Source organism: Pyxicephalus adspersus, chromosome 6, assembly GCF_032062135.1.
Source record: "Pyxicephalus adspersus chromosome 6, UCB_Pads_2.0, whole genome shotgun sequence".
Taxonomy (NCBI): domain Eukaryota; kingdom Metazoa; phylum Chordata; class Amphibia; order Anura; family Pyxicephalidae; genus Pyxicephalus; species Pyxicephalus adspersus.
In genome coordinates, this window is record NC_092863.1 from 8,667,090 (window position 1) to 8,685,124 (window position 18,035).

Genomic DNA, 18,035 nt, shown 5'->3' on the forward strand with positions numbered 1-18,035 from the left:
CTACTACATTGGGATTTGCACAAGTTCTTGCCAATATTAAACATGTGAATGGGTTTAGGATTTGTATTTATTAGGTGAGTCATGATGTGATCATTGTTTGGCCTTGTGACCACATATATGACCCCCTTCCCCCTTTATTCTTGCAGTGACTCTTCGCAGTACAGAAGTCTCATCCTCCCCATACCATGGCTGCATGAGGAACCTAAGCATGAATAGAAAGCTTGTTGACGTCTCAAAGTCCGGAACATTCTCGGGATCCTCCGGTGTCAATGTCTGTCCAGTGCTGTGATTGGACATCTGACAGAGAAAGGACAAATTGTAACGTGACTGCTGGCGTCTAAAGGGCAGACACCACTACATTGTGCCAGTAATAGGGGAGGAAAGAGGACCTGTTCCAGCCTTTCTCCCATCTCCTAGAATCATGGGTGCTTCCTTTGTGGTTAGATAATGAAACTAACCTTCTTCCATGGACTTCTCAACCCTCACCAAACCATCAACACTTACCCAGCTACTCACAACTGGATCGCTGGCTGTAATATGCATCTGTCAGAGACTCCTTCCCTGTCTCAGGGTCAGTAAGATCATCCTAATGGTGAAGCTTCACATTCATCCATTGCCAACCTTATGGGTCCTGTACACCGCTAGCAGATAAGTACTTCTAGATGTTTCTGTATAGGAAGGCTGACAAATGTCCTGGAACCTAGGAAAGTTCAAACCCGTCAGTAATATTTTTGTGGCATCTGTATCCCATTTCAGAGATTTACATTCACTTCCTGTCCTGTAGACACAACAGAAAGTGAAAGCAAATCCCTTCTTGGATAGATTTATTCTATTCCTGTTCAAGTGGCAACTCAGCTTTTTGTATTTTCCACCCAGGCACAGAGAGCACTAAAAACCAGGCAGGGTTCTGACCACTTAGTTCCCTATATGTAACAACCATGGACATTCTGACATCCAAATTAGTAAATCTCATAAAGTAATTTGATTTGTTTTAAAAACTGTTAAAGTAAAACTCTAGCCAAAGTTTTTTTGGATATAGGGGAAGATTTAATATTTTTGTCTGTGGCCCCTGTTGGGGGGGGGGCTTGCCTGGAGTTGGGCTTTAAGGTCTTCCTGTAAAGGAAACAAAAATATATTTCAGTGAGTGTACATTTAAGTTATTGTAACATTTACCTGAAAGGAATTGTTGCTCTGTGTACATTTGTTCTCCATTGCTGTTTCATATTTTTAAATACAATTTTGTAATGGTTCCCTGTAGTGATCATCTTTAATGAAATGTCATTGACTGCTCTGCCTTTACCACTGATACAAACCCGTCCTCAGCTCCCATCACAATGTATAAGTACACCTATGTGCAGGTAGGTTCATTAGAATCTATATAGCCTGTATAGCCTGGTGCTGGGGGAGCCAAGTGCGGTCACTGTGCAGATTTATACTCCCTTCTTCCAAGGTGTCACTCCCTTCCTGTCACAAAAGCCTTGCTCCCCAGGCCAATGCTCTCAGCCCATCCCTCCCTCCTCATCCCCCTCACCCTCCTCACCTCCTCACCTCCTCATTCACCAATCTCAGTGTTGGAGGGTAATCATACTATCCAGGGTCTCAATCCATGCAACACAGGCCAACGCAAAAACATGGACGCAGCTGCTTTGATTTTTTTTTCTTTGAGCGAGGGAGATAATATTATGGTTATAAGCTGTGCTTGTGTTCTGCCGTGCTGGGTACAAATCTGATGGATTGTCTTTTTTTTTCAGACTGTTGCGTGTTTTTTCTATTTCTGAAAAAGGAACAGCTTGGTATGTGAGCAGAGGTTGTAGCTCAGAGGGTAAGAGCTCTGGCTGCTCTGATGGAGACCAAGAGTTCAAGTCCCACTGAGGGAACCCTGTGTGTCCCAAGTGCTGTGCAGTGCCTGAGCCCCCTGGTGGTGGAATGGGGTAGTGGGAAGGTTTCAGACCCTCTACTCTGTCCCATTGACAGGGGGTTCAGGTACTGTACAGTACCCAGGTAATGTGTGTGTGTATATATATATATGGGGTGAGGCCAATAAAAACCTAAGTCCCACTTTTTGAATGGGCTGCCCCGGTAAGACAGCCCATTCTAATTATATTTGTTGCAGTGATCACAGACCATGGACCGAAAGAGGCGGGAGGTCCACAACCTAATGTGATGCCCACATATGTTACAGGCCTGTGGGGGCCTGGGACTGGAGCAGACTGGTGGGTTGTCCATGGCCTCCAAGCTTTCACTCAGTGATTTGAGCTCGAGTCTACTGTGCTTTCATGTAGATGCCCTTGGAACCTACAGTGCTTTTCTGGTATCGCCCCTGGGGTCTGCAGCACTTTCATGGAGTGGCCCTTCAGACTACAAGCACTTTGGTGGATTTGAACTGGAGTCTATGGCGCCCTGGGTCAACGCTCTTATCCACTGAGCTACTCACTTCTGCTCAGTTCCTAATGTTTTCGTTCTCCTATTTCAAGAACAAAACATGATCCCAAATTCAAGAAGCTATAGCAAGATTTGAACCCACAACTGCAAAATCTGTACTCATTAATAGGTTGCTTTCTAAACCATTGAGCCACACAGGCCTTTGGACTATACAATCCTCATTCAGGGCTTAGTAAGGACCAAGTGATCCCTACAAATTGGAATAAATGCTGGCTGCTGGCTAAACCTCAGCCAAAGGGTTTAGCAGCCAGCCTTTTAGACATCAAATTTAGTTAATTAAGACTTAGTAAACAAAATGATTACTGACTTGGCTGTCAGTGTTGGTGATAGCTAAATGAATTACCAGCAAAAGGGTCATAGCAGTGTTTGTTGGTGAATTATAGTGAAGCCTGTCCATTCTATAGGGTTAGTGAGGACTTATTTTCCTTCTGTCCTCATACAATGATTACATCCTGCAGCAACATCACGACTGGGTCCCCTTCCAGCTCATTATCACCAGAACTTGTTTTCAAACCCAGATCTCCAAACTCATTGATTGGGCCAAAGGCCAGCAAAGGCTGATGGGGCATTTTCCTTTATGAATATACTGCTCTGAGGGCAAATCTGTGACAGCACTGTGGACCCCGACGCTCGAATTGCTGAGTTGTAGGAGGCCGTATTGGATTTATTTATACAGGACATTCAGGAAAAGGTTTCCAAGTGTGCATCTTGTTCCTTAGCAACTTTTATTAGACATCATCTTCCTGATATGTTGATTTCCAGCACTTGGTGAATAATCAGAGACATTACCTGTAATATTCAGTGAATATAGGCAAACCACAGAAGTGTCAACACAGTTGAAGATGATGCATCCTATCAAATCTTTTATATCTGGGATATGTTTGTTTCTCTAGTGGTTGAACTTGATGGACTTATATCTTTTTTCAACCTAACTTACTATGTATGTAATAAAAAGCGATTGTATTGGTTACCCAACCCACTTTTACCCTCCCCCAGTCAAACCGCACGTCTCCCTCTCACCTACATAAGAGCGGCTGGTGGAGGTGATTTGTCATTGAGTTATGTTTGTGACCTCTGCTTAGGATGAAATTTGTAGTTTAGTGGTCTGTTTCACACACCAATCCCCCCATACCCTAAAATCTTATAACACTCAATTAGCACACATCACCCTACAGTGCACTCCCCTTACATTTGAGCAGATTCTGGTTTTCTGGACCTGCACAGTTCGCGTCAAATTGATGACTAAAATACCCTATACAAAATATATATTTATAAATATATATTGTTTTTCGGATATAATAGTTTGTGGGTAGAAAGAGTCCTGTGAAGATATTTATTACGTCCCCTCCTTTGTTCTTTCTGTGGTAGTCCTGCGTGAAATTATTTTTTTAAAATATATATATTTAAAGTCTATTTCGCTCACCGATTTCACCTCTGCACTTACATGTTTAATGTCTGCGTATCCATGCACGTGTAAAAGTATTTAAAGTACACAGAACACTCTCTAACACTTCATTGTATTGTTCTTAGAGGCATGAATCTCCAGAGCAGGCAGCCATCTTGTGGGCGGGGCCATTCTTGATAAGTCACTAGGGGTCGGTGACACTAATGGATTGCAGTTAAAAGGATTCAGTGATGTTGCTGATTTCCAGAAGCAGCTTTTTTAGCAATAAACACACCAGCTGCATAAACATGAAACCCCACTAACAATATGGCTGCCTTTTATATTTGTTGCCATGGCCACGTTAACCATTGGAATTTCTAAAATAAATGTAACACTCACCGGATTTTAGTTTCCTGATGGAGATCTGTAAATGAAATGGTACAATTTGTCTCTCTAAAATAAAAACACAATTTCTTGGTCGCCTCGTGTGATTATTTGTGCCGACAAACCCTGTGACCATACAGAGCAAAGAAATGAAAATCCCCGGGCTTGGAAGGCAATGTTCCTTCTCAGTATGGAGTCATTTTGTACAGAATACACACAGGAGTAAGCGCAGGTCGGTATTTAGCAGAGAGGTTTATTAAACATGGAAAAGACATACAGATAGGGAAGGAAGCAAGGAATAATAAGCATAATATACCAATCTGCAGCACATAAAAAAGCCAAAGCTTTAATCTAAACTCATGTCTTCTTCCTCCTCCTTCTTCTCTTTGCTATCCTTCTCCTTCTGAGACGATGTGTTCTGCATCGCCTTGGCAAACGCCTCGATGTCTGCAAGGGAGGAAGAAAGAAAAAAACAAGCTCTTAAAGCAGTCTTCTCAATATTTATAGTACACAGGCAGCCCGGATAGAAATGTACAGATCTGTTAAAGATCCTATTTTAAAATGCCCCCTAACCCTGCCGGTCAGTGGAAAGAATGACCCACGTTACATGCAACCACAATGCCCCCCAAACCCTGGCGGTCACTGGAAAGAACAGGTAGGTAGGTATGCAACATGCTGGGCTGTTTCTTGTACTTTGTGTCAATGGCCCACAAGAAGTAAAAGTCAAAATAAAACCTAATTCCAGGAAAATAAAAAAAGCCACCCAGGCTAGTTACAAGACCAAATAACATCTGGCTGAATATTCGCCTTGTCTCCTGAGTTGTCCCCTAGTTGTATTTCCCCTCACAAGTTGTGTTCAGTCTTTCTGGGTTGAATGACCCCCAGCAGAGCATTAGTACCCAGCTCTGGAGAGGGAGTCACCATTGCTTTGCACTCAAACAATGGTGATATTCTGCAGTACATCTTCCCACCCTAAATGATGGCCAGCATCTCTTTTTTCCCCAAGCACTGAGGACTAATATTTTTAGGGTAGCTGGAGTTTGCTTTAACATCAGAGACATTCTGACAGTGAGCATGTCAACCAACTACAGAATGGGGGCTCTGAAATGTAAAGTACATTCAGCACCTTTAGGAAAACTTCCCACAAGCATATTGATCCCACTTCTCTTACCTCCTTTATTGGCTGCATCCACCGCCTCTGCTGGCAGACCAAACTGGCTCATCAATGGACCCAACTGGCAGGAAGCGAGAGCAGCACTGAACATGCTCAGCGCCTGGAACAGAAAAGAGGAATTACGTAACATAGAATCATCAATATGGGGGCAGCTCGAACATCCCCCTGGTTTTACAAATAAAACATTAATGGGCACCCTGGGTGGCAGATGTCCAGTGAAATGAACTAATCACAAGATAGCAGAACCACTCACAAGGAACCCTTTTTTTTATTGGTGTGCTGAGGACAAAAGGCAGCCAATGAGCAGTTGTGACATTAATGAGAGGACAAAAGGCAGAGTTCATCATTGTCTTTATATCATTATCACAGCACATTTAAATATTTGTTCAGTCCACACTGACCCACAAGCCTTTTCAAACTAAAATCCTAGCCAATGATAAAAAGGAACATGGCGGCAAGTTCAATTAGTTAACTTGATGACCCAAATACTTACCACTGGGTCCCCTCTATTCTGGACTGCAGAGTGAATGGGCCCTTTTCAGGTGGCAAGTCCTGGTGGCATCAGTGGCAATGACACAAATGTACTGGGTTGGCTTGCAGTGTTAATCTCCAGTTTTCACACCCAGAAGAAATGCTGCCGGGGGTCACATGATGTTGAAATAGAAATGACTTGCAGCAGATTTTTTGGGGAACCTAAAAACCTAATCTGACAACTCCTACCAAAAGGTAAAAGGTAAATCTCTACATAGTGTCAGTTTGAGACCCGGGCGACTTACCTGCTGAAACTGAGGAGAGGTAAGTGTGTTCTGGATCTCCTCTGCAGTCTGCGGCAAGGACTCTCCAGAAGGGAGGTAAGGCATTAATCTCTCCTGCACCTCAGGGTTAGCCAGGATAGGAGCCATTATCTCTGGCGTGAGGACGCTGGCCAGGTCCACTGTGGGCAATAAAAAAAAAAAAAAACCCCATAAAAACAGGTTTTCATGGCACTGATAATTTACAAGTCTTTATGATGTAAGGATATCAACACTATATCAACTATAAAAAAAATCATGGGGACCACTCACCTTGCTGGCCACCTTCTGCTGTGCCAGGAACATTCATTGTTGCAAGAATGTTCTGCAGGTCACTTAGCTGAATGGGCTGTGTAGGGCTTGCAGCAGCACTGGCGCCATTGCCAGAGCTCACTGCAGGGCTCGGTGTTGCTGCAGGTGCTGTAGCTGGAGCAGCTGCGGGCGTAGTGGTGGTTCTTGTGGAAGACGAAGTGGAAGATGGTGTCACCGCTGCTGATTGGCTGCGAGAACTGCAAGACAAAGTTTCAATAAAACCTTATAATGTTTAGGAAAATATAGATAGCAGATATCATAGATAGCAGATATCATAGACAGCGCACTGTTACAGCTCCCCAACACCAACTGAACATCTTATTACTTCACTTTCTACATCTAAGCCCTGGGGCTAATCACTCCCAGGGACGCAATCTGCATGAAGTATGAAAAGTCCTCCACTTTTAGATTTCCAGCAGTTGTTTCAGAATTCCCCCCCCAATGAAAACCACACTGTGACCAATGCAGATGTATGACAGGAGACTGTAATGTCAGGGATGGATGTAGATGTCAGAGGGCCTCTGTAAGGTTTGAATCTGAAAATATTGATACCCTACGATGATATAAAAAAGGTTTATCTGTGCTCAGCTCAGAGGGGCAGATCCATCTGGATTAGGAATCACAAAACCCAAGCACCCTGAACTGTGTCTACATCATTTGTCAGAACAATCTGGTCAGTAAGAACCAATAGAAGATGCACTGAGCTGTGTCCACATAGACACCAAGCCCAGAAATGATTCATATGGAGGTTGTGTATCTTACCTGGAAGAAGAGCTGCTTGTTGTAGGACCTCCACTACCTAACAAACTGGCCAGCCCAGGACCAGTCAGAGCTCCCAGGCCCCCTGCAAGAGAACATAATGTAGAACTTTACACAACTGTCACTTCCCAGCAACAGAACAGCTTCACATTTACTAATCTGAAATACCATTGAAGGAGAAGCAGATAGCATCGACCTGCACTGTGTATAGGATGAGTGCCAAGTGTAAAACATGATTGCCTCACCCGCTGTACAGTTATCGTTCTGGAGCTCGGCTTTAACATAGCATTTACACAATTAGTTTTGCGTTGACCAATTACTATTTGTCTTACAGGCTGGCATTCTATAACCAGGAAGAGGAGGTCATAGACTGTTCTGAGCCAGAGAGAAAAATAAAATACTTACCAAGTCCGCCCAGACCAGTGGGTCCAATAAGTTGCATCAGTTGGTTATGGCTCATATTTCCCAGCAGGCTTTGCAGACCTCCTTCTCCTATAGGACAAACAGGAACATAGTGTTGTATCAGCTTTATTGTTCTGGAACAGTTTAGAACTAAAACAAAGATACGGCCAGATAAAGCCAACTATAAAAATCCCCCTCCCCCCAACTATATCCAAGGTATAAATGAACACTAACAACACATTGCACTGTCCTTGTAATAGTTGGGGAGTTCCACAACGCACAAATAAAATGAAATATTCACCTCCCAGTGCAGAAAGCTCATGTCCTCCACTGCCACTTCCTCCCAGTGCTCCAGGCATAGGAGGGTTATTAAGATACTCGTTCACCTTGCGGCAGTACTCTTCATCCTTATCAGTTTTGGGTTCCTGGAAAAAATAAAAATAAATGATACTCTTCATGCACATAAAGCAGAACTTGGGAGAGGGTGGCAAAGGGATGTGTGAAGTACAGTATAGATCAGGAGTGGGCAAACTTTTTGATTCAGGGGCCACAATCTAAAAAAAAATTTGCCAGAGGGGCCGGGTCGATGGTAGAGTGGCCGGGGTTATGCCATCATGACGCCCCTGAACATGATGTCATAATGACATAACCCCACCCACTCTCCCATCGCAGATCTTAGGCTGTAATGGGAGAGTGGGCGGGTTGTGTGCAGTAACACAGCCCGCCCACTCTCCCATCACAGGCTCAGAACTGGAGACAAGTTCTGCGGCTCTGGCCAGTGCGCTCCCCTGGTGGGGTCCTTTTCCTGACCCTGCTCGGGGTGGCACCGGCCAGAGTTGCGGAACACCCAAAGGCCCAGAGAAGCACCCCCATTGGGCCGTATACAGCATAAGCTTCTCATACACAGGCCATTTAATACATCCACAGAACATGTATGAAGGTTCTAAGCCAATCTGCTAAAGTCCTGGGCTGTCATTGTCATGCTGACTTCACTGTACATTAAATCAATGGCCAGAAGCCAGCATACAGCTACAGAAATGTGGCGGGTCCACATCCATGTATACTAATATCAGATAGCACTATGGGGAGAGGCTAGGATAGGAGCCCTGCACCCCAATAAAGTCATGGAGACTCCATATTTCTACTGTATTAGGTTTATTTTATAGTGATGTACGGAGCAGAACAAAAAAAAACTTCCATTGTATCATGGCCACCTCTTCTTGTATAGCAAGGTAAGTTTTTTTTTTATATTTACAAAATGGGTTTATAAATCAATAAAAAGAACTTGAATACGGCTAAATACACACACGGAAAGATACACACACGGAGTTTAATAAGATCTTATTCACAATCTTGTGATAGAACACAACCAGCAACTGACCTGCATCCAAAAAAACAGCCTTTTGGATCCGGCTTTGAATTTAAGCACGTACACACGCCCGGTAGTACACTGGGCCACCCTCTTGAACTCGCAGTCATCTGGGAATATAATCAGGTCCTGAAACAGAACACAAGGGTCAATATCACAGCTTGTTAAGTGTAAGAGAAAGGAAATATTGGCGGCAGAAGTACACCGCAGTTTGGGTAAATGCACTCCCGCCAGGCACAGCATGACTTTTTATAAAGTCAGCCACCGAACCATGCGGCCTAATTGCTCACAGATAAAAGTCCTGGTCCAAGTAACCAGAGAGAAAAATATTGACTGGAGAAGATCATAGCCCCTCCACTACAGATAACTTACATCTTCTACATTGCTAGATGTTCTGTCCTTCCAGCAGAAGTGGATCAGGGAATCGTCAGTCTGTTGAATATATACAAGGCCCTTCCTTTTGTCAGGGGTCACAGTGCTGCCCTTCAAGGACATCTTCCCAGCCCGAAATTCCACCAAGTACTTGCTGGAGGATCCACGGGATCCGGGCACCAGACTCGGAAACAAGGCTCCTGACGACATTCTGAAAAAAAAAAAGCCAAAAATTATTGTAATGCAGCTTACCATTGCAACAAGTTCTAGTTCTGGTATTTGTATTCCTTCTTTTTACCTTTAGTCTGCATATAACACAATTACAAGGTGCACAATTTCTAGTCTGCACTCCCTGGGTTAGACTACTGAACACCTTCACCTCCCCTCCCCTCCCCATCTTTGGGTGGTTCTGCAATTCACAGAGGTGACCTGGGAAGGGCTAATAAGCATTGCTCACTGTATTTCAGGAAAAAAATCAATGTGATAACAGATGTAACAAGATGAGGGTATTGCTGGAAGATATTCAACCGACTGCCAGGAAGAGGTGAAGGTGAATGAAGTGTTCTCCTTAGCCCCAGCTGTTCTTAGTAACCACCCGGCAGGTTTTGGGTGGTCACTGACAGGTTGGGTCACAATACAGGGGCGAGGACGCACCTACAGCTTCTTTCCATCCAGCTAAAAATCATTTCTAGGGAAAATACTGAATGGGGTTCCCTCGTCCACCCCAGGTTGTTACTATCCAGGTGAGGAGAATGGGGTACCTGGGGAGATAAAAGCAGACAGGGAATACACTGCAGCCTGGTACTACCAATGGGTGATGAAAGCAGACAGGGATACCCTGCAGCCTGGTACTACCAATGGGTGATGTAAGCAGACAGGAATACCCTGCAGCCTGGTACTACCAATGAATGATGAAAGCAGACAGGGATACCCTGCAGCCTGGTACTACCAATGAATGATGAAAGCAGACAGGGANGGAACACCCTGCAGCCTGGGTAGCTCAGAGCCCCAACACATGACCCTGCCCCCTCTGACCTCTCACTGCCGGGTTACATGGAAATATAAAGGTGCCACCACTCAGCTCCATGTACCCCGACACACCAATGGCTGATGAACGACATGGGGGGGGGGGAGGGCTGTTCAGGTATTACCCTGCATGGGCTCCCGAGCAATGCTCCCGATGCTGATCCCAGTCTTTGCAGGTGAGGTATTTGTTTTTGGTACTTGGTGTGGAAGTTTCTATGAACCTCACAGATTTGAGGCTGTGCCCCTTATTCCCTCACCTCTGCTCTGGTGACCACGGCAGAACTTTGCACCAATCTATAAATATTCCATAACTGGCATTACTGAAATCTCATCTCTGGGTAAAGGAAGAAATACTCCCCATCGATGGCCCTATATCGACACACGGACCCTTACAAGACCCCTCTGCTGGACAACCAATAGGAATCGTCCGTACCATACGAGGAAGTACTCCGCAGCACTGGGCTGTCATGTGACCACAGGGGAACAAAACAAACATTCTGATTGGTTGGGAGGGGTCCATGGACATCAGATTTGGATGCTGAGCTGGCACCTCTCAGATATTCATCTCCATAGGATTGTAATGAAAGCAATCAGAAATCTGAGGCCCTGTATGAGGATGGGGGGGGGATTTGCAAGACCTCCCTATACATATATATATATATATATATTATACACACACAGCTCTGGCTAAATAAATAAGACAAAACATAGAAAAAACAAGCAATGATATACCAGCAATATATAAGGAGTGTGCACAATAAATACATACACAAACATTCACTGATACAAAGACTGATGAATAAGCAATGAACACACAAAGCCATGAAATAAGCATTACGGACACACAAGCCAGGCTCACACACCACCCCGAGGCCCCTGGGAGCTCTCACTCCCGGGGCCCCTCATACCAGGCGATCTTTACCTCAAAGTCCCTCTCAGCTCTCTGAACGGTCCCCGGCTTCACACACTGCTGCCTAGCAGGCCTCTGACGTCATCGCTCCACCTGCCGCGCGTTCCCATTGGTCCATGCACACCGTCCATACAAAATGTTGAGTGGTGATTGGCCGGAGAGGGTATCAATCCATGGCGGCCATGTTGGGGTAGGCCCTGAGAGCGCTGTGTTTGCTGTGTCACCGATGTGCAGGGTGGGGGAGGTGCAGAGGGCGGAATTTGGGGATATTGAGACTCATTGTGTTGAAATTTGATTTTACTGAGACTAGGCCGTAATATCCTTAATAATATTTATGGATGGCCACATTTCAGAATGAGAACCCAGGCTTAGCCGGTGAGGGCTCACAAAGCGCAGAAACCGTGGCTGAAGATCCCTCATCGCGGCCGCCCGGCGTCAACTGTGCGCCGACAAGCACGGCTGAATGCCTGACCCAGAAACCTAGCGGTACCGACGCCCCTCAGACTCCCAGACCCAGCGTTTCCCAGGAGCGTGCGTCCATTGACGGCGCCGAGCCCAGTAATCCGCCTTCCCTCACCGATCAGGACGTCACTTCCAGTCCGCAGGCTGCCGATGATCCACGACTGTCAGGCCGAGGGATGAAATCGTCTCGGCTCATCGTGGACACCGACCTCCTCATCAGCGAAGTGAAGAAGCGTCCGGCGGTGTACGACCAGCAGGAGGACGATTACAGCGACCGCAATAAAAAGCAGCAATGCTGGGAAGAGATCTGCGCTGTCCTCGTACCGGGCTGGGAAGAATGTACACAACTGGAAAAGTGCCGCAAGGGTAACAAAAATGGGCTGCAACACCCCGGGTCTGATGTATTAAAGCTCTCCAAGACTGGAGACAATGGGAGAACCTGAGTGATCCAGCAAATCTGAATCAGATCTGGTCCAGGAATAAAACCATTTGCAAATTATTTTTTAGAAACCCATTCCAGTTTTGCTGAGTCACCCAGGTTCTCCCATTGATAGTTTATCTTGTCCAAGCTTGGAGAGCTTTAAAAAATCAACTCCTGCATACACAACGAATGGGTCGCCTATGATTGGTCAGCCTAAAATTTATCCAAAAACCTTTTTGGTTGTCTCAAAAGAGTAGAGAAAGATAAAAACACTTTTATGTCTTTTTAGATTTTTCACTTCCTGTATTCTACGGTGGAACAAGACGTGAGAGGAAGTCTAAAGAGTTGTCACTACAGCAGGTGTCCCTATTGGAAGAATGCAATGAACATCATTCAAATGGAGAGTGTGAATCCTTCCAATGGGGAGATTCACCCTACTCTATTCTAGCCAGATTTAAATTTATTTAGGTGAATCATTAAACTTGCTTGGCCCCCTCCCAATGTCTAAAAATTCCAGCATTGCAGGGCCTGGTACAGAAGTACCCCCCTTCAATGGTGGCCCTGGATCCACTTTATACCCAACATTATATATTAGTAACTAAGGTATAACTGGCCCAGATTTGTTCTAATTAAGAAGTAGAAATGTACCCATTGGCATCACTTTCTGTGTTGGAATTAGGATGAAAGCTGTGATCAGATCTTCATTTTGCTGCTGAACTGATTTTGTTTTGGTTTTTTACAGCTAAAGAGATCCAAACGCGCTGGCGGTCCCTGAAAGATTGCTTCCGGAGGGAGCTGCACCTGCAAAAGAAGGAAGCCAGGGGTGGGTCTTCCCCTGCGAAAAGGAAGCGCTACATGTTCTACGATCAGCTGACATTCCTGGAGCCCATGCTGATGCGAAGATCGTAAGTTCCATGTCTTTTTGATATGGCAGTGTATGGGCCCTGTCACGTGGGCATGTAGAATCGCTGCCTTAGTGACATTGCTGTAATAAGTGATTGAGATTTATTGCCATAAATTCCATATAGGAGAGCAGCCACACATGAATACCCTGTGTTCATAGCAGCACCCACCCCTCTGACATCAGGAAAGGGCAGTGAAATGATTAACTTAATGCCTTAATCCTTGTCACTCTTTCCTGGCAATCATTAAAAACCTGAGTATTATTGTGTCAGATGCTGCAAGGCAACATGGAAAATGAAAATGGTGGTGACCTATTCCAATAGCCCGGGAATGGTCAGGTAGCTGGTACTGAGTACCTCAGAATACATGTCGATTGGATTTTTGCATTTGATGCAAACTTTAAACCACAGATTCACTTTGCCTCTCCTGGTCCCTTGTTTGGGGCATGATTGGATTGCAAATATAAGGCCACCCCAACATAGGCTTTTGCTGCTTATCTGTACCCCTGTGATACTGGTGGAGTCATTCAGTCCAATACACATCTTGGGGAGCCTCTGCTTTCATATATCCACAGCTCACAGTACATTAGTGTGGTGGTCAGTGGGAAGAATGTCACCCTTACAGATAGCCAAAAAGATCATTGGGGTCACTAATGTGAGAGGTGCAAATTGCTCATTACTCAAAGAATCCCTAACAACTTCTGTAGGAACTCTGGTTAAGAAACACTGCCCTAGATCATTAAAAATAGGAAACCTGGAGATTGGAGCTGAGTAAAAGCTCTGTGGATTACAATCTTGACTTTTGATGATCAGTGCAATTATCTCACTTCCTCCAATCTCTCTAACCAGCGGCAGAGTATGGTAGAGCACTGACACCCTTTGAACAAATTTGCATTGGGAGAGGGGGTGTCCGCCATACATTATCTACGGTATATGGACTTTTGCAGCCCACACCCCCGGAATTCATTCCCACGTGATATCCCTCTGTGATAGGACGCCACCTTGTGGCAGCTAACGCCTGTACTGCCACTTACTGGCGGAAGCCTGACCCACCCCCGGTTCGCCTATGGCTACAGAGGGTCAATGATATTCACCGTATGGAGGATCTTACCTCTTCCATCCGGGGGAATGGCAGAAGGGTTGCGAATACCTGCTTATTTTGGACTCAATTTGTCCACTCAAAATAGTACCATAGCGATTTTATCTAATGTCATTTATTAGTGAAATATAAACCTTCATTAATATAACTCCCTCTCCCTGGGCATACGCCCATTTCCGGCTCCCCTTCCCCTTTCCATCCTAAAATATTTCTTCTTACGTTTCTTCAGAGAATCTATGTCCCCCGAAACACGAGGCCTTCATGCTCCTACATCTAGCCCCTGAATTCAATATTACTGTGTTCTCCTTTGTTACACTGATGTGTAACTGTTTGTGCATCATTGGTTTTTGTATTAGATCTGCTCGAATCGCCTTTATGTTTAAATTATTTTTCTTGTATTATTTTGTATAAGTTTATTAACACCCCACTTCCCTCTTCCCCGTTTTATGTAAACTTAAATTAAGAATGTTTAAAAAAAAAAAAAAAAAAAAGGAAACCTGTACACTGTGCACCTCTGGGTTCTGTATATGAATCTGAGGTTGGTATTAGAGCAGCTTACTAAGGGGATTGGAACACTTTCTGTTGATATCAGTGGGGACCTCATTCTCAAGAATTCAGAAAGTGCTCTAAGTGTTTTTTGTTTCGATTCATCCTTAGTACTTCTGGAAAAGCTTCAGACACACCAGAGAGCCCTAAGTCGGAAGGCAGTGACTCTGAGCCACCCCAGAGCCCTCTACCAGAACGTATCCCACAGGTATCGGAGACACCGCGACCCAAAAAGACCAAAGGAGGGGCCAAGAGCTTGGGGGACTTTGAAAGGCAAATTATAGACATGGTTGATTGTCTCAAGAAAAGAAGAGACAACGAGGCTGATGAAGATTACAATTTTGTCCAGTCTTTTATTCCATATTTGAAGAAAGTGCCAGAACAGAAGAAGATTGACCTACAAATAGACATGCTACGTCTAATGAAGAGATACGTACAGCCATCGGGTCACGCAGCACGTGACGGTATAGAGCGAGGACATCATGAATAATGGAAATGGACCGGACAGGCTCAGCCTTTTGGTCGTTTCACATTGTTTATACATTAAATATAGACAGATAAGATGACACTAATACAATGTATTGTGCTCCAGACGCATCACAATGTTACGCATGTCTTGGTCCACTTGACTCATTACCTCCAAATCGTAAAATCCCCCTAAAATGACGCAACAAATATCTATAAATCATTTTCATTTTTGTAAGCAGAACCACTCGTGACACAGATTATGGATTTAGTTACCATTCATTTTCCCATCCTTTCAGATTTTACTTTATCTTTTTAACATTTGAGGTATTTTAGTATTATGTTAATTCCTTTGACATGGTCAGTAACTCTCCAGTCTTTTATACTGTACATGTTTCCACCATTGCAAGTAGTTTAGTCCTGTACAGAGCATTTCCTGTGCTTTGTATAACTAGCAGAAGGGTGCTTGGTGTGTCTTAAATAAAGAAATCCCTGCAGGAATACCCCAGTAGGGCCCATTCATAACTTTGGTGCCTGAACCTTTTTCCGATGAAATGAATGGAAATGCATCCTAACTCATGCTGACTTCCTGCACTTTCCTTTGCACATCAATGGGTTGTGATGCATTTACAAGCTCCTCAGGCAGACCCCTGTTGCCCTTTGCAGTGGCTGAAATGAAATACATCACTGTATCCCTTTACCCATCATGTTCAGTTCAGTGCTTCAGGTAGTTTTACATTGCAGAATGTTTTGTACAAAGGCTTTACTTTCACTCACAAAGATAGCATGTGTGCTTGCAATTAGAAACAGAAAATTCCTTCATTACTGTGTAATGTTTTTTTGTGTTTTGCAAAGACATGTCACAATAAAATGTCTGGAAAAGATCTGTTATTTTTACTCCTGATGTATTTTGGTGTACCTTCAACAGCCAGACTTAGCAGTCCTATCCTAAAAATGTCAGGGTACAGAAACAGATTTGCAAGATAGTTTGTCCCCTTAACTGACTTTCTATACTATGGAAGAGTATGCAACTCTTCCCCCTTTTACCCCAGAATGCAGTGCTAGGACCTAAGTGGTCAGTAGCTTGGCACAAGCACTCACATGGGGGGGGGGTAGGCAAGTTTGAAAAAATGGGTTTTGAGTGCTCTTTTAAATGAGCAGAAAGTAGGAGCAAGCCGAATAGGACGAGGAAGACCATTCCCCTTATTCTTGTGGTACTATTACAGGGACAGAGAGTGAGGCGAGACCTCCCTGATTTCAGTACCACATGGTAGAAGTATTTAAACTTCCCAAACATATTAAAAAATATGGAAAAAAAAAACTTTTTGTTGAGTTGGCCTTGCAGTAAATACAAACATAATCCCTTATTTCCCTGCACATGAACATGGAGGAGCGAAAATATAAATATCTGAGGTTTAAAGGATAAGAGGTAGCAGAAACAAATCAAGTAAAAGTTAAATAAATCTTTAAAGGTAACGTATCAAGATGAAAATATTGAGGCTGCCGCGGACTAGATGTCTCTGGATTCCATATTTCAGTAGAGACGTGTGGATATTTCAAATCTTTTTGTTAGTTGTGCAATGTGCTGTTTATAAAGCATGAAGGCACACGGTACAGTAGAGGGTCATGGAGTTTACAGGCTATGGAAGAAGGTTACAGGGGTCAGCATGTTATCAGCACTGTTTGTCTTTTCAGATTGTGTATTAAGTGTTTTTTTTCCTGTTTTCCACTTTTTGTAATTTCACCAAAGAATTATTAGAAATTCAGGTAGATGACAAGTACGCTGTGCTGATAGAATATAAACTGCTTTTAATGACCACTTACACAATACAACTTTCTACTACAGGAGTGCCACTGCATTAATATTGCAAAGTATACATATCATTCTGCATATTTAGTAGGTATGCACTTGGTTAAACTGATTTGGCCATTTAACCTGATTAGAGGTCCTTCCCTGCTAGAATGTTCTATAAATAGGATTAGTAAATGTAATTTAGGGACTCCAGATTTTTGCTTGCATTCGGTGCTTTGCCAGTCCCTGATGTAGAGTGGTGGACAGTAAAAAGAATGGGATCTGTTGTGTTGGAATACTAGAGTTCCTTATAGAATAACGAGGGATAGCTGCGACCACCAGACTTCAGCTTTTGAGGATGACCAATCCTTTAAAGCTCAAACTCAAAAGCTCCAGAATTAATATGCACTTTTAAGGTGACTAGGTAATAATTCCTTAAACCTTTGCTTATTTTGACAAAATCAAAGTTGTTCTCACTGGTCACACTGCAGGCATATAGACTAAAATTGCTCCCTCAGGAAGAACAATCTGCTAAGAGTTTGGAAAGGCCAGGTAGAGATTTTTCCAAACCAATAGTCTGTGTGTAATTTTGTTTGAATATTATTTAATCCATGTGCCTTTGGTGCTGTCTCAAGCTCTGTACAGGCGTCCTATAGACGTCAGAGGATTGTTGCTGGAAAAGATGTTAAGTGTTTCCGGTGACAGATAAACGAATGAGCACTGTACACACAGCACTGTTCTGTTTATTGGAGAAGGGAGGATAAGTGAGCGATAGTAGTGAACAGCAGTTGTTCCTGATGAAACATTCATCAATCTGCTATGGTGATGGGGTTCAAGACATTTTCAGACAAGGCTCAGACAGTCAATCAACATACCTAGACCAACCGTGTCCATAAAAATATCTTTTAATTGAATGAACAGAAGTGCAAGGATCTAAAATATTCATAATAAATAAATGAGTGCAAAGATCTAAAATATTCATAATAAATGAATGAGTGCAAGGATCTAAAATATTCATAATTA

At 43.8% G+C, this 18,035-nt stretch overlaps 3 protein-coding genes across 3 annotated transcripts in view; 2 read left to right on the forward strand and 1 right to left on the reverse strand.

Moving 5' to 3' along the window:
* LAMA5 (laminin subunit alpha 5) overlaps window positions 1-4,305 on the forward strand; it is a 97,004-nt gene extending 92,699 nt beyond the window's left edge. The window contains exon 80 of the mRNA XM_072414450.1: window positions 147-4,305. Coding sequence (XP_072270551.1) covers window positions 147-289 — 143 coding nt within the window. The 3' untranslated portion in view covers window positions 290-4,305. The remainder of the gene's footprint in view (window positions 1-146) is intronic.
* Window positions 4,306-4,443: 138 nt separating this feature from the next.
* ADRM1 (ADRM1 26S proteasome ubiquitin receptor) lies at window positions 4,444-11,433 on the reverse strand. Its single transcript, XM_072414451.1, has 10 exons — window positions 11,338-11,433; window positions 9,390-9,600; window positions 9,030-9,146; window positions 7,950-8,073; window positions 7,652-7,738; window positions 7,250-7,331; window positions 6,449-6,684; window positions 6,161-6,318; window positions 5,382-5,484; window positions 4,444-4,657 (listed from the first exon to the last, which is right to left on the reverse strand). The coding sequence occupies exons 2-10, from the start codon at window positions 9,597-9,599 to the stop codon at window positions 4,557-4,559; spliced, it is 1,218 nt and encodes a 405-aa protein (XP_072270552.1). The 5' UTR covers window position 9,600; window positions 11,338-11,433; the 3' UTR covers window positions 4,444-4,556.
* Window positions 11,434-11,535: 102 nt separating this feature from the next.
* Window positions 11,536-16,104, forward strand: LOC140333062 (uncharacterized). The gene is made up of 3 exons (XM_072414452.1): window positions 11,536-12,153; window positions 12,951-13,113; window positions 14,867-16,104. Exons 1-3 carry the CDS (start codon window positions 11,664-11,666, stop codon window positions 15,243-15,245), a joined length of 1,032 nt encoding a protein of 343 aa, XP_072270553.1. The 5' UTR covers window positions 11,536-11,663; the 3' UTR covers window positions 15,246-16,104.
* Window positions 16,105-18,035: the final 1,931 nt, after the last annotated feature.

Coding starts and splice junctions, on each gene's coding strand:
- LOC140333062 (XM_072414452.1), top strand. CDS start 11,664: ATGGCCACATTTCAGAATGAGAACCCAGGCTTAGCCGGTGAGGGCTCA. Junction 12,154..12,950: donor ACTGGAAAAGTGCCGCAAGG/GTAACAAAAATG, acceptor GGTTTTTTACAG/CTAAAGAGATCCAAACGCGC. Junction 13,114..14,866: donor CCCATGCTGATGCGAAGATC/GTAAGTTCCATG, acceptor ATTCATCCTTAG/TACTTCTGGAAAAGCTTCAG.
- ADRM1 (XM_072414451.1), bottom strand. CDS start 9,599: ATGTCGTCAGGAGCCTTGTTTCCGAGTCTGGTGCCCGGATCCCGTGGA. Junction 7,332..7,651: donor CACTGGTCTGGGCGGACTTG/GTAAGTATTTTA, acceptor GTTCTCTTGCAG/GGGGCCTGGGAGCTCTGACT. Junction 6,685..7,249: donor ACAAGCAGCTCTTCTTCCAG/GTAAGATACACA, acceptor TTTGTCTTGCAG/TTCTCGCAGCCAATCAGCAG.